At 41.2% G+C, this 15790-nt stretch overlaps 1 protein-coding gene across 3 annotated transcripts; it reads left to right on the forward strand.

The window, feature by feature from the left end:
• The first annotated feature begins 529 nt into the window (after nucleotides 1–529).
• On the forward strand, nucleotides 530–15205 carry LOC311057617 (heterogeneous nuclear ribonucleoprotein L-like). Of its 3 annotated transcripts, none has more exons than XM_084074622.1 (14): nucleotides 530–712; nucleotides 1791–1909; nucleotides 2776–3013; nucleotides 4323–4408; nucleotides 4752–4848; nucleotides 5460–5532; nucleotides 10846–10881; nucleotides 11392–11460; nucleotides 11555–11850; nucleotides 11960–12081; nucleotides 13575–13776; nucleotides 13882–13939; nucleotides 14200–14325; nucleotides 14831–15205. In XM_084074622.1, exons 1-14 carry the CDS (start codon nucleotides 629–631, stop codon nucleotides 14887–14889), a joined length of 1665 nt encoding a protein of 554 aa, XP_083930748.1. In that variant the 5' UTR covers nucleotides 530–628; the 3' UTR covers nucleotides 14890–15205. The 3 variants fall into 3 exon arrangements, with proteins under 3 accessions (XP_083930748.1, XP_083930750.1, XP_083930749.1); XM_084074624.1 differs by having other exon boundaries at nucleotides 531–712; nucleotides 14230–14325; XM_084074623.1 differs by having other exon boundaries at nucleotides 533–712; nucleotides 14212–14325.
• The last annotated feature ends 585 nt before the right edge of the window (nucleotides 15206–15790 follow it).

The following is a 15790-nucleotide window of genomic DNA, read 5'->3' on the forward strand; positions in this document are numbered from 1 at the left end:
AAAAGGCATGGGTTTTTAGTTTTTCAAATACTTAAAATGTACAAATTCGAGGGTTCTTTGAAAAATAGCAAATGTACAAGCAATTGCAGAGGGTGCCATTAGGCTGGGGGGCTTTTTTTAAGAATAGAAAAATATACACAAATGTACACAACAAACATACACAAATGTGTATATTTTTCAATTATTAAAAAAAGCCCCCCAGCTTACTGCAATTGCTTGTACATTTGCTATTTTTTCAAAATTTTCAAAAAAAAATCGAGAATTTTGAATAATTTTGACACAAAATCTTCTCTTCTGGGGGTCCCTGGCACAAAATATTTTCAGATGGGGGTCGCAGCCAAATATATATACATTTGGGGGTTCTTGTTGACATGAAAAAGTTTGAGAACCACTGGCTTAGCAGTTTGCTGATCCGGTCTAGTAATTGGTAAGGGATGTGTGTGTGCAAATAACCGGATACGGAAGACGGACTGTAGACCGGATCACACTGGATAATTGGGAATGAAAGAAGCGGGTACTAAAGGCTGGTGACGGTAGGCTGTGGGTGGTGTAGTAGAATGTACTGTACTGTTCCTCTCGGCATTTTGCGACCAGTCGCGCGCTGCTGTCGGACAGACAGGACAACAACATGGCTGCTACTGCGGGCCGATACTACGGAGAAGGTGGCAGAGCAACTAAAAGACAGAAGACGGAGGACGGGGGGATGACAGCGGTGTGTTATTATTATATTTTTTATATTTAAGTTAATAATTAAGCCAGTCTTCCCCCCCCGTTTTGTTTGTGAATGTAGCTATTTATTGTGATGCTAAACTACATGGTGGCATGCAGTATGGGTGTGTAATGTTAGCGAGTTAACCAGAGAAGAGCTAAGCTCCTCGTGTTTCATTTGCTGTAATCAAAGTAAGGACACAACTATTGCATTGCACAGGGTAATTGATAACTAAGCTTCTGTTACTTTAGTCGTGGAAATGCATCGCCTTTTTTAATAATTAAAACGAGTTACGTTCAATAGCTTGATTTGCTACACCGGCCGGGCTAGGTCTGGTAGCTAACATAGCCCTGGTCCACAGCGTTTAATAGTGGGTTCCCTCTTAACGCGCTGCCAGGCGCACTGCTCTGCTCATAGACCGAACATTCCACTGCCTTGCGAGGTCTCCAACTTTAGTAAAAAAAAATAAACACCTGTTTCGCTAATCACCGGGAAAAAGTCACTTTTGTGTTGTTGAAAGTCTATTCTCCAGGGTGGAACGCCTCTCAGCACCCCATCTTCTCTGTATAATACACTTTTTGGGCAGAAGATGAAATATATCCGCCAGATGGAAATTATTTAATTTACTCCACTGCGCCCTCTACCGATCTGTTTAATATAAATTACCATTGACCAGATCTGTAGAGGGCGCAGTGGAGTAAATACAACAATTTCCATCTGGCGGATATATGTTGTTTTCTGCGTCAAAGGTGTATTATACAGTGAATGTGGGGTGCTGAGAGGCTTCCCACTCTGGAGAATAGACTTTCAACAACACAAAACTTACTTTCCTTCGGTGATTAGCGAATTTGTTTTGTTTATTTTGACTAAAGTTGAAGACCTCGCACGGCAGTGGAATTTTCGGTCTATGAGCAAAGCAGCGCGCATGGCAGGGCGTTAGAGAGAACTCACTAACGATCTGGACCAGGGCTAGGTTAGGTAGCTAACTGCTGCAGCCATCACATTATCCAGCTTAAATTAACACTAGTTGGTGCATTTTTTTGTGCTTCATGTGAGGCTGACGTGTTGGTTTGGTTTAAAGGAGGGTTATGATGACCCCCATAAGACTCTCCCGTCCCCCGTGGTGCACATCCGAGGCCTGGTGGACGGCATTATGGAGTCTGACCTGGCGGAGGCCCTGCAGGAGTTTGGAGCCATCAGGTACAACACCATCCATTTCCACAATACCAGGGCCCAGGGGTCTTACACGTTTTTCAGCCCAAGGATCCATTAGCTGAGACAGATAAAGCAGGGACCCCAACTACATATTGTATAAAATTGTGTTGCAGATTAAACTTTTTCATAGATTTCATAGATATTTGGATTCATGCTAATGTGTATTTTTAAGATGGTTAAACTTTTAAACCCTGAATATTTAGTCAACTTGACCGTTGGCTCTGTACTTGGTCTGTTCTTTTTTCCCCAACCAACTCTCCGGAAGTAGCCGATCTACAACCTCACAAAGCCTTGCAGCTTGTAGATCTGCTATTTTAGGCTAATGTTCCCCATATACAAAGATTTTGCGGTCCTGCTACTCCACACATGTACAAATTCTAAATAGAACGTGCTTGCCCTCAAGCCACAGATGTTACCCATCGGGTAACAAGACGTTTTTGGAAATTAAACAACACTGATCATTTTATTGAATATTTCCTGTGTATTATACCCCAGTTTAGTTTCCATAGATCTCAATAGCTGTAATCTTAAGATTGACATATATGGTCGTCAATTTAAAAAGACGATCCATTATACTGCTTAGCAATACCCATACAACACCATACTAACCTCAAAAGTAACTGCCAGTGAGTGGAAAACAGCAGTGGACCTTATTATATCACATATTCTCTGCTCCTTAAGTATTAGATAATGTGTTCTTTAAGTTAGCAGGTGATCTACTTAAGATAGGAGTGAATGAAGCTGACTGTTTTAATTTAGATGTTGACGCTCAATTATTGTTATTACCTTCAACTGTGTTTACTCATCAAAATGAGCGATTGTTATTGTGTGCATGACATGTTGTTTTCTAGCTATGTGGTCATGATGCCCAAGAAGCGTCAGGCCCTGGTGGAGTACGAGGACATGAATGGATCCTGCAACGCTGTCACCTATGCATCAGAGAACCAGGTCTACATTGCGGGCCACCCTGCCTTTATCAATTACTCCACCAGCCAGAAGATCTCCCGGCCAGGAGACCCAGACGACACCCGCAGCGTCAATAACGTGCTGTTGCTAACTATCATGAACCCCATCTATCCCATTACCACGGTAACACAGCCACAAAGAAACTACTTAATTTTCTAAAGAAGTAAAAGGTTATTAACCGTTACGAGATTTTTGTGCAGTAGAGCAGTGGTTCTCAACCTTTTCAGGCCGCGACCCCGTGTTTGACTCAGTTCCCACAGATGAATATTGTGAAAATAGCTGACCTACAAGCTTGTAGATTGTCTATTTTCAAAAGTTTTGCCTCTTTTTTTATGGTTTGTTTGTTCATTTTTTAAGGTATTAAAGGGATAGTTCACCCCCCAAAAGTATTTCCCCTATTGATTAGTCACCCCATGGAGACATGAATTCATGGATATTTTTTGTTTTTGTTGCATTCCTAAGCCAATAATTTGATGACCAGCAGCGGTTCCGGTAGGAGAGTCTCCTTTGTGTGTCCTACCGGAACGGCTGCCTTTTTTTACCGGAATTTTTGCCTTAGGAATGTGACAAAACAAAAGAATATCCATGAATTCAAGTCTCCATGGGGTGACTAATCGATTGAAAACATTTTTATTGTTTGGGTGAACTACCCCTTTAAAAAAGTCTTAAGTCCTTAAATTGCCTGGGGACCCCCCCAAAATCAGGTTGAGAACCACTGCAGTAGAGATTGTAGAGATAACGGATAGTTTTGCAACCGGTTAGCCAACATCATTGTCTGGTTAGTTAATGTCTAGTAGTAGCCTAAGGACTGGAATAAAGTTATGAACTTATGACCCACATACCTAAAACAAAATGAAACATGCATGTGTACACAAAATTAACATTTATCAGAATGGTAGCTATTTATTGTCTTTGCCTTATGTGGATATGTAAGCCATTGCTCAAAAGAGCAAATTTCATACTTGGAATACGTTGTGACCATTTTGTTTGCAAATGTGTCCAAAATGTAATCTGTGCAACCTCAAAAGATAATTTGGGAGCATTTGTGCGAGTGCAAATAATTGTTGTGGTGTGATCAAAATGGGATGTTGAGTGAACCAAAACGAACGCGCCTCTTCCCCTCCGATTTGGAGTTACTCTGACACCACAGGTGTCATAAACTATGACAGGTGTCATAAACTCTATGACACAGTGTCATTGAGTTTGTCGCCACGGGGCTGAGATGTCCCTAGGTGTTGCTACGTGGACATTCCGGACATTCCAGCGCTCCTCGATGCGATCTCACTCACCATGTGTCAGAAAGTACATTTTCAAGTTGAGAAAGAACTCAACAGGACAAATATCTCGTTCACAGGGGATAAATACCCTTGTTGAATGTCCCCATGTGATTTGACTAGAATTGATTGACTGCAATTTCTATATGCTTCAACAGGATGTACTCTACACCATCTGCAACAACTGTGGCCCTGTGCAAAGGATTGTCATCTTTAGGAAGAATGGGGTTCAGTCCATGGTGGAATATCCTTTGCAGAGTACAGCGTCATAATCCATTTACAGCTTTCTTGCTTTTCCAGATCCACTTGGTGTTCAAATTTTGTTTTTCTTATGAATGTAATGTTCAAGAACTGTTATCTTTTTCTCTCGTCCTGAGACAAGGATAATCACGTTAACAAACTCATTCTGAATGTACAAATATCCCCTACAGCCGCCATTTTTATTTTTCAATTTGGCATGTTGTATCTCTGATACACACTATTTGCTGTTAGTGTGTTTCAGTCATTGGAAGTCTCCTAAGCAGAGATTATTTGACTTGTCAGTTCTGACCATGTAATTAGCACAATCCTTGACCTACCGTTGCCACATTTGACTCAGTCCAAAGTGCCCAGAGGGCCAAAGCCTCTTTAAATGGGGCTGACATCTACTCTGGCTGTTGCACACTGAAGATTGAATACGCCAAGGTGAGGTAGCGCCTAAAGCCACCAGGCCCGTCTTGCTTGTTGAAAGATTACATATTGTTCCTGTCGGGCAGAAACTTTGCATCTTGTTTTTTTCTGTTGGTGTAAATGAATGCCCTACTTAGTCATACTACAGTGTCACACAAAAGTAGCAACAATTGTCAATCTACAAGATCTGCTTTTAAAAGTGAATAGTGGTTTGGGTGCTCGGGTGGCGCAGTGGTAAAGTAGCTGACCACCACGTGGAGTCTTGGGTTTCGAATCCACTGTGGTGCATCCGGCTTTGTCGAGCTTCTATGCGACCACAATTGGCCCGTGTTCAGGGGAGGGAACTCTGGCATAACTATTCAATCAATTGGCATAACTAAATTGGGGAGAAAAAAGGGGGTAAAACAAAAGTGAAAGTGGTTACGTGTTTCTGTTAGAAATATTGAATCAATTAAGTATTATCAAGGGCTTGTGACTAGATGACTACATGGGATCCATTGGAACACTGGTTATCTTTTCCATTTCTTTAAAAGTAACCATTTTGAACAAACAGTTTCCACCCGACAGCGAATGATATTCATAAGGTACTGTATGTAGTCCTCATTGTTGTATGTTCCTCTCCACAGCCAGCACGCCTCAATGTGTTCAAGAATGACCAAGACACATGGGACTACACTAACCCCAACCTGAGCGGCAATGGTAATATACAGTCTTTACCCCTTCCCCTCCACTTTATTTCTTCCTCCTCTCCTCTCATGCCACAATATGGGATGGCTAGGGTCTCCTGCCTCCTGGGGTGTTGCCTTTGAACGCCACTGAATGATTCCTTTGAACCATTCATCACCATGTGAATTTGTGCTGGTGTTCAGTGGCAGCACTCCTGTGATGCCTTCACTCTCTTCATGCATTATTTCTCTTGCCACAAAGTAAGGGCACGAGGAGCAACCTCACCGGCAGCCGATTTTTATTTTATTTTATGCAAGGTCATGCATGTTAAGTTTTCAACTTTGCACCTGCCACCTGCCACAGTAGCACATGCAGTCTCACAAACCTTCACATAATACCCCACAGTCCTTGTAGAGCATGCTGTTGCACACCCTCACATTCCTCCATAATTTAATACACTCCAGAGAGTATCACACTGTTTGGTATCGTCTTTCAAATGCACAACATATTGGAGATTTCCTCATGTTTATACTTACTGTAGTTCCTGTCGATCACCACAGGGCAGTTTGCGGTCAGTGGTGTATAGACACACACACACACACACACACACACACACAAAATGGAAGCACCTTTGACTTTGAAATGTACTTGTCTCTATATTACAGCATTGTTTTTAGGCCTACCATTCAAATGTAGAGCTGAAATACGCTATATGAGATTTAATGCTGGCTGATGTTTTCATTAAATTAGTTTAATTGTCATGGAAACACATTGCTGAAACAGTAGTTCATATACGTACCAAATGGACCAATGCACTTACTCTACAAGTACTGCTATAGTTTCAACATGCAAGTTGATGCTAGTTTCAGCTAGGGATGTGACATTGAAACTGTCCCCCGGTCCATTGAGTTCAATAGATAGATGGTGCCATCTTGTGAGGTTTTCAGCTATTACTTTCAATGGTTGTGACGTCATGTTCCCTTTCTATATAGGAATTTACTTTTCCACTATAAGAATTTACTTCCATTCCCTCAAGATGTGGGATGATTTTTACCCAACGAGATGAAAAAACAGTGCAGTGCAGAATAAAGTTTGTATATGTACGTAAATCAGGCTTTATGGATTTAGTGTTGCATATGACTGTCAAACGTGGTAGAGAACTGTGCAATCACTGTGCAACACGTATGAGTTATGGTAGTGGTAATACTGTACTTGATGACCCATGAAGACGTCACACCAATGTCCAATGACCTCACAAGAAGGAGAGGGTCGGGTAGGAAATAACACCTCCTTCTCGTATTTAAACTAGTCTTCAATGTGCAGATTCATAGTTCAGACAGATAAAACTCCATAACTAAAACATTGGGGGGTTATAGTGAACATCTGCCGCCCTATGCAGTCAGGGAGGACATGGGATTTCCATGTAATTGAAGTGAGCAGCAACGTGTCCTCCTGCTGACGTTGAATTGTCTTTTTTTGTTATTACTTAATATACTTATTAATGCCCCCAATTAATCGAATTGCAAAACTTGGTCACATCCCTAGTTTCAGCATGCTTGCATAATAGGGGGGTAAGATGTATATCAATAAATAAAAAGTATAACCTAAACTATCCCTTATATCAATGCATTCTAACTGCCCCTAATTACAGATACATTGCCAGGCACTTGTCACATTGTGATGAAAGAGGACTTGCACTGTCACTGTTTAATCAAAGTACTGTATGATACTTGCTTGCTCATTAAGCTAGTGACTTTATTTCATAATGTGCAAAAAGTCTGATGAAACTATACTGAAATTCAAAAACGTATACAAAATGAAAAGCGCCGATAACATTGGTGTGGTAGCTTTCAGCTAGCCCACTAATTCAATATTTAGAGAAGGTCCTGTGTTTTGTTAGTGCGTTGAATTTTAGTTTTTCTGGGACACGTAATTGTTCTATTTCCTTAATCTCAGTTCTAGCCCCTTGGTACATTTCATTTCTACTCTCGTACACACACACCATGGCCACTATATATATATATATATATATACACACCACAGGATTCATGCAGGTGTGTAACCATCAGACCCTCTTCAAGAGGTATTTGTCAGTTTTCGGCTGCCTTACGAGAAAGAGGTACTCCTTGTGTCCTCACTGTGCACACTCATACAGGGCTCACCTCAACTCCTACAGCTAGTACAGCAACCACAGCCACAAATATTCTGTATACATCGGACACAGTGGGGGCAACAGACACTGGAATCACACAACCTCAACTATCAGTACCTCCTTATCCCAACTCCACCATCACCCCTACCACCACCTGACATGGGAATCCATTTTACTGTGTGTGGTGGACAGTAGCCACCACGTTTGATCACGGTGAGGGACAGAAATACTCCATGGCCACGTGAACAGACACCCCCACCCCGCATATCCACCACAGGCTCATCTGATAGATTGATAACCATCCGTCATCCTCTTACAAGTACAGCACATGCCATCGCCACCAGAGCTCTGAAGACTCCCCTTTTTTTGTTTTTTTTACTAAACACATTATGTGTGGTGAGGGCAGGAGTCAGGTGTGTGGGCGTTTAAGGCCACACCTTCCCCAGCCCTTTTTGGATCTGACCGCCATACACAACCACAGGACGCAACAGAGGAATTTTCAGACACACATCGTCACACGGAGACAGATGACACCACATAACTGAGGCAGTAAACAAAAACAGAGGCCACTCGTTTTCTCAGACGTTCAGATGCTCATCTCTTGACTTGGGTGTATGGGCTTCCTTTGCTATCACTCTCCCTTCCTGTGCTGAACACATGACAAAACACCTGAGCTGAATATCCACGGCAACACACAGAGCCGAAATCTCCATGACATCACACCACCATTGCAGATATTCCAGATGACTTAATGACTACAAGCACTAGACGCCTTTTCAGTTTCCCAGTGGCTGGCGGCTATTATACAAAACAAAAGCGAGCATCACGCGTGTCGCCATTTTCACACGAGGAGAGCAACCACAGGGGGGCCTATGAAGACACAAGCATCAAACACCCATCAAGCATACAAGTACAGATGCAAACAAATCTTCTCCCAATGCTTTCTCTGCATTTCAGGACTCTGGTACTCTATTCCCCCTCCCCTCTACCCCCATCCCCCCCTCCTCTTCTCTCTGTGCTGTTCTTGTGTTGTTTCTACGTTGTTTTTTTTCCTCCCCACTTTATCAACTGGCCCATAGTGATGCCTTTAACGCCTCCCGTGTGATGCAGGTTTGGCTCAGTGTGTCTGTGGGCAGGCAGACACCCCAGTCTCAAACGGTGCAAATACCCTGCTTTGCGGTCAGAACACCGTAAGCTGGACGTGAGCCTATTGTTGCAACTGTACAAAAAAAACCAAAAACCCAAAGCAACCAGCAACTCGGAACCAAGCTTGGATGTGTGGATGTACTTACTCTGGTGGGAAAGGAAGGAAGGAGGAAACGAGGAAGATTGAGTTGAGGCCAGAGTCACAAGGTTGGCGGGCAGCATCCTTGCAGAAGAGCGCCCCCTACCTGCCCACTGTGTCCACTGTGCTCCGTGTGGTGGTGCTGTAAGTACATGTAAAGACATGGCTGAATAGTATGACCTGATTGGTTGGGAATGAATGTACATGTATACAAGTGTCAAACCATTATGTAAATAATATACTTTTGAAAAGTTTTGATAATGAAGCCAGGTCTGGAATTCTTTAAGCCTTAACCTCATCATTGATATTGCGTTTACTGTGACAGATTGGCTTCAGATTTTGAGGCAAACCTGATTAAATTAGTGTTAATAGAGAATTTATAATGAATCATTTGGAGAAATTGAAGAAAAAAGAAACTCAACAAAAACAATAGTAAAGCTGTTAAGTTCTTTACTCTTATTTTCAGACCTGGATTTTATTTAATTGTCACTTATTTTTAAGGAGTATATCTCAGGTTGTCACAGTGAGCGGTGATGCCTGAAAGTTAGATTCATGATTTAATGAACTTTTGAAATTTGGTTTTATATCCACTTCTCAAAGGTCAAATTAACCCAATATTGACGTGGTAGTTTTTGTTGAACCAGGACACTACCATTAGCAACTTATTTGGAGACTCCCAGGTATTAGAAATCCAGTTTGTCTATTACTTAACCCACTTTTGGAGAGTTTCTTCTTTTTTTTTAATGTATTTTTTAAATTGACATACTGTTGGAATATATCAACTCTTGCTTTTATATAAGTAGCTACTTCATTTGGAGTTCTGCTTGATACTGTAGATTGCAGGTATCTGTATTAATTTTAAATGAATACAGACTGCATGAATACAGATGCAATCTATCTGATTTATAAAGGGCCACTCGCAAAGGTTTTGAAAACAATAATGTACTTGCGCTTTGTAAAATGCAGACAGTGAATAGGCTCAGTATGCAATGTATTGACAGATAACCTTGCATCAGCTGTTAGTTTCCTTGGTCCCACTATGTTGGCTACTACCAACATAATTGTGGAAACAAAACAAATATATATATAAATGTATATAAAAAGCTTACGTGCAATGTGGGTTAATTTTCCTTTTCGGATTGTCAACTATAGTCTCCTTTGTTCAATAAAAACATGCCTAACTGTTTTCAGGTGGTACATAATAGTGTCCATGCTGATTCCTTACAATCTTATAAATTTACTTTTGTTGCAACATGTAATTATCTAGGTGTTAAAGGTAGAGGTGTACCGATACCATTTTGTCCTTCCCGATACCGATTCCGATACCCATAACTTGCGTATCGGTCGATACCGAGTACCGATCCCATACCAGTGTGTAGTTTAAACACATCTAGGGCAGTGGTTCAAAGTGGGGTCTGGGAACCCTCAGCGTTCCTTGAGGGGGTTGTAAATGGACCCTTACAGGTGTGTAACTCTTAAGAGTGTCCAAATGGAACCACGTGGTTCCATTTTTACACTCAGAGTTATGGGGGTCCTTGAAATTAAAAGGTTTGAGAACCACTGACTTAGGAATAAATACAAATTCCATTAATAATTAATGTGCCGCTACAAGCTAGTCACATAATGTAAATAGTACAAGAGTATAAAACGGTCGTGCAACATCAACTGAAGCAATCAAAATATTACTGTAAATGAAATATCATGTGATAAATGACGTGGTATCGGAATGGCATAGACTGGCATACTCGCCGATACCGATGCCAGCATTTTAGGCAGTATCGGCAGCTTTTCCGATACTGGTCTCGGTATCGGAACAACTCTAGTTAAAGGAATGCATTGATGCATACTATCGCCAACATGTGTGGTCTTTTCTATGTTAATTTTGGACTTGATGTGTGTACCTGTACAGATGCTGACGGTGAAGGCAATTGGAACAATTCACAAGGTGTGTGTGTGTGTGTTTGCCTTGGAATAACAGATGTGGGAGCTTATACTATGAAATATGTTCTTAACCCATTAAGACTCGAGGCCGGTTCTACAAATGCCTTCTAAATCGGTAGTTCTCACACTTTCTAGATGTTTCAAAAATGTTTCAAAAATAGCAGCTCTACAAGCTCACAGTGCGGCACGAAGTGACGCGCTATGAGCTTGTAGAGCTGCTATTTTTGAATAGCCAACGTATAAAATCAAAAAGATTACGCAGATGCTTTCCCGGTTTTAAGGGGTTAATCTATCTTTTACAAAAACTATGTATATACAAAAAAATCTCCATTATGTTCATCTCCTACATAAAAAAAATAAGCAAGCCTGCAGACCTTGGCACTGAATATCTTACCCTTCTCTTGCATGTCAGTCACAACCTTGTCCCATAGCTTAAAGTGACCCGTGTACCTTGAGTTACCCATTTGGCACTTGTGAGTGCGGAGTGGCAGTTTTTGTTCTCTTATGCTTTTAGATCCCAATGCCAATCCCAACAAGCGGCAGAGGCAGCCTGCTCTTTTGGGAGACCACCCACCAGATTATGGTATGTCTGTAGAATGTATAACGTTTTAAATGTCATAATAGATTAAATTTCAGCACTTTGTTTACGTATGCCTACCATAATTGTCTTTAATTAGGTGGCCCTCAGGGAGGCTATCACAACTATAATGACGAGAGCTATGGGCCACCTCCACCCCATCGAATGGGACCTCCTATGGGTGGGCGTGGTGGACGTGGTGGCGGCGGCCAGCGCTACGGTGGTGGGGGTGGTGGTGGTGGTGGCGGCGGCGGCCCTGGAGGATACGGGCCACCTCCCCCTGAATATGGCCCCCATGCCGACTCCCCGGTCCTCATGGTGTATGGACTTGAGCCTGCCAAGATCAATGCTGACCGGGTGTTCAATGTCTTCTGTCTCTTTGGCAATGTTGAGAGGGTGAGTTCAAAGTGGTCATCCACTGTAACACAAAACCTCCCACCGTCAACAAGACTTGCATGGTCCTGTTTGGACAGTTTTTTTTGTAACACATTTTTTCTTTGTTCAGGTCAAGTTCATGAAGAGTAAGCCTGGGGCAGCCATGGTGGAGATGGGGGACTGTTACTCTGTGGACAGAGCGATCACACACCTCAACAACAACTTCCTCTTTGGACAGAAACTCAATGTTTGGTAAGCCATGACTGCTCGTGCAATTTAGCAAAATGACATCCATGGGCTTCCGGTAGTTTTTAGAATTGATTATTTTAATTACGTTTAAGGCTCAAAATGGTCTTGCTCCTCATTACAACTCTTGACCCCATATGTACCTCCCTGGGGCCTGAGGTCGTCAGGCCAGGCTCTCTTAAAGGTCCCTAAATCACGCCTTGTAACTAAGGGTGATCGAGCCTTCGCCGTCCAAGCTCCTAGACTCTGGAATGCTCTACCTGAGACAATTCGCCTCACTTATTCTATCTTTTAAATCACTCTTATAAAACATGTGTTCCAGAAAGCATTCCTGTAAATAAGCTTTTCTTTGTTTCATTATCTTTTGCTCATGATTATTTCTTGTTGCATTTGTATTTGCTCATTATTTATTTTATTTTATTTGTGCAGCACTTTGATTCATGTTTAGAAAAGTGCTATATAAATAAAGTTATTATTATCTGCCCTGTAAACTTATCTGTGCATTTGGGCTAGCAAGATACTGCATATCTCTGCTGTCCAGCCCGAAACTGCTAACTCCAAAACGCTCATTGTTCAGGAAACGAAAAAACAAGATATACGTTTTTCAGAAAATGAAGAAAACCTTATATTTTTAAAACAAAGCAATACTACCTCGTCAAAGTTGGTATAGTGACTGTATATATTGTGAGATACTTGCATGTGTCATTATATTATCAACACTTTACCCAAATCGCGGGTAAATCAACACTTTACCCAGCGCGAGTGGAGTTAGAAGTTTCAGACGAGCAGAAATCAAGCTGAAATGGAGTTAGGTGTCCAAACAACAGTAGCTCCACTCGCTGCTGAGAGAGGTTTCAAAAGGGTACAGATTCCCAAAAGCTAACAATGGATCTCCAAGCTCACAATGCATCACAACAACGTGTGAATTAATGCCCTGATGCTTCATGACACTTATTATATAGGCCTACAACAATAAACAGGACTTTAAATATTACAATAACTTCTGCTAAGAGGTAGTAGAACACTAGCGCGACAGAAATGCTATGAACGTCTTTCTTATCACAATGCTCTCCTCATTAAACACTTCATAGATTTTAGAAATATAATTACTTGTTTTCATAACATTAGCGTCAGTGCAGTTTGATAAACAGGTACACTGCATAGTTTTAACAGACTACGGGGAGTCTGTTTACGTGTTGTTCCTCCTCGTTCACTGCGCACCGCACACTGCTAATGCTGTGCTGTAGCACTGTGTAGAGGAGAGGGGGGAGTTGTTTGTTTTTGACGGACAGTTTGAGGATCCAATGGAGTTGGGAGTTTTCGTCTGAGGCGCTTTTTAATACTTTTCATTGGTTCAAATGTTTAGATTTTTTACACAGATGTGAAGGGTGTTCAATAGCGTCGATTTATGAAAAAAAGAAAAAAAACCTGAACATGGAGTTAGTGGTTCCCGGCTGGACACCGACGATATAATATACACTGTCCGTGTCTGGCTGTAGTGTGTCCAAGCAGCAGGCCATCATGCCAGGGCAGTGCTATGAGCTGGAGGACGGCAGTAGCAGCTTCAAGGATTTCCATGGTTCCCGAAACAACCGCTTCACTTCCCCAGAGCAAGCAGCAAAGAACCGAATCCAGCATCCTAGCAATGTCCTACACTTCTTCAATGGACAACCTGACATCTCTGAAGAGATCTTCAATCAGGTAAGAATAACAAAGGTCACCTTCTGACTGGTTATTTTTGTTGTTGATGATCTCTAGTGTTTGTATGCAGTCAGGCATTCTCAGAAAACAACTCTCTTCTTTCAGGTCTGTGATGAGCTGGGAATTAAGCCCCCCTCCAGCGTCAAACTTTTCACAGGAAAAAGTGAGTTACATTACACTTTGACCCAATTCACACATTCTGTTCAGCTACATTCCTGTAGTCATTATTTTGTAATCAAGTAAGGGTGGATCATTACACACAAAGTTGTGAAAGATGTTTAATTTTCTTGTAGTTTGTCATTATTTTCCCTAGACATGGACGGTCACATTGTGAGACTGCTTGTGTGTTGAGCACTCATAAATTAGCAGCAGGTGTTGTTGTACACATTGTTCTACTTATCCACACAATTTTGACTGATGCAGCCAATCTCACAGCTTCTTCTACCGCGGTAGGTGAACGGAGCTCATCTGGCTTACTGGAGTGGGAATCAATCAATGATGCAATGGAAGGCCTGGCCCTGATGAACCACACCCAGATGAAAAACCCTAGTAAGTCTTCAGCATGCTGCATTTTAAATTGGTGGTTCTCAAACATTTTCATGTCAAGGACCCCTAATTGATATGTATTTGGCCGGGGACCCCCATCTGAAAATGTTTTGTGCCAGGGACCCACAAGAGAAGAGATTTATGTAAAAAATAAAGGGAAGAAAGAGAATCCAAAATTGCAGCACAAAGTAACAAGCTGTGAGCTTGTATATCTATTTTTGAATAGCCAATGTATAAAACATGGATAAAGTGGTTAAAATAAAAAAATAAAGTGATTCTGTATTAACACATTTAACTAAGGACACCACACTTTGAGAACCACTGTTTTAATTGACATAACAGTCAAACAAATAAGTCATAATTGGTCTTAAAGTACATTTTCTTTAGTATTTTAATTGTACAAAAAAGTTAAGAAAACAAAAATTTTGAACAAGTCAATATAACGATCTGCAGAGAGTGGTGTTTGTTTCTAATTGTTTTTTCTTTTCTTTTTTTCTCCCCTGTTTAGGTGGGCCTTATCCTTACACTCTGAAGTTGTGTTACTCAACTGCACACCATGCCAACTAAATGCTCTACTTCACTTATTTGTAATGTTTTGTGTTCTTGCATAGTGTATGTTGCTGTTATGTTGTCCCTTCCATATAAAACATTGAATTGGTATTCACAAAATGTAGGTAATTGATGTGCTTTAGAGACCATTTTACATTAACTTATATAGATTTTGTATGATTATATTTAGTTTGATTCTTTAATCAGATGTTTTTGTTTATTACATTACATGATTAGCTCTTGCTATAACATTGCCTCCGTTATTCTGAAACAAACTAAATTACATGTAAAATCTGCGTGTTTTTTTTTTTTAATAAAGTAAATGGTAACCTTTGATTTCGATATTTTTATGTAGTTACAGTGGTGGTGTTCTTTTTCACTTTGGCCAAGAAATTGGCCATTTCTGAAGCAAATGGATGATGATTATTAGCCAGTTATTAAATAAGAGAAACTATAACGGTGTCATTACACTTTTGACATTTCCCACTTCTGTACTTGGTGAGGAGGTGGGCTTGAAAACTGAACCATGGAATGAAGACAAAGACGTTTCCACAGAGAATGTACGACGGACACCCTCACCATCTTGATGTACTGGGGTGAAAGTGTACACTAGGATGGGGTATGAACGTATAGCCCAATTTATACTTAGTCGTAAGACCATCATGCACCAAAAATGGCCGATCTACAAGCTCACAATGAGTTTGTAGATCTGCTATTTTCAGAGCGCGACACCATCGTACGACATAAATTGACCATTCTGCATCACAGTATGGACTAATTGTGCAAGTATTTTGTCTGCTGAAATGTGTCCAGCAGATATGGTGTAGGAGGCAAACAGTTTGCCATGGGGAGTTATACATAGTATTGTAACGGGAAAGCATGTGTCCAACAGTGGTGGACAGTAACAAAGTACATTACT

The sequence above is a fragment of the Gymnoscopelus microlampas genome (assembly GCF_963454915.1).
Source record: "Gymnoscopelus microlampas genome assembly, chromosome: 12".
NCBI classification, from domain to species: Eukaryota; Metazoa; Chordata; class Actinopteri; order Myctophiformes; family Myctophidae; genus Gymnoscopelus; species Gymnoscopelus microlampas.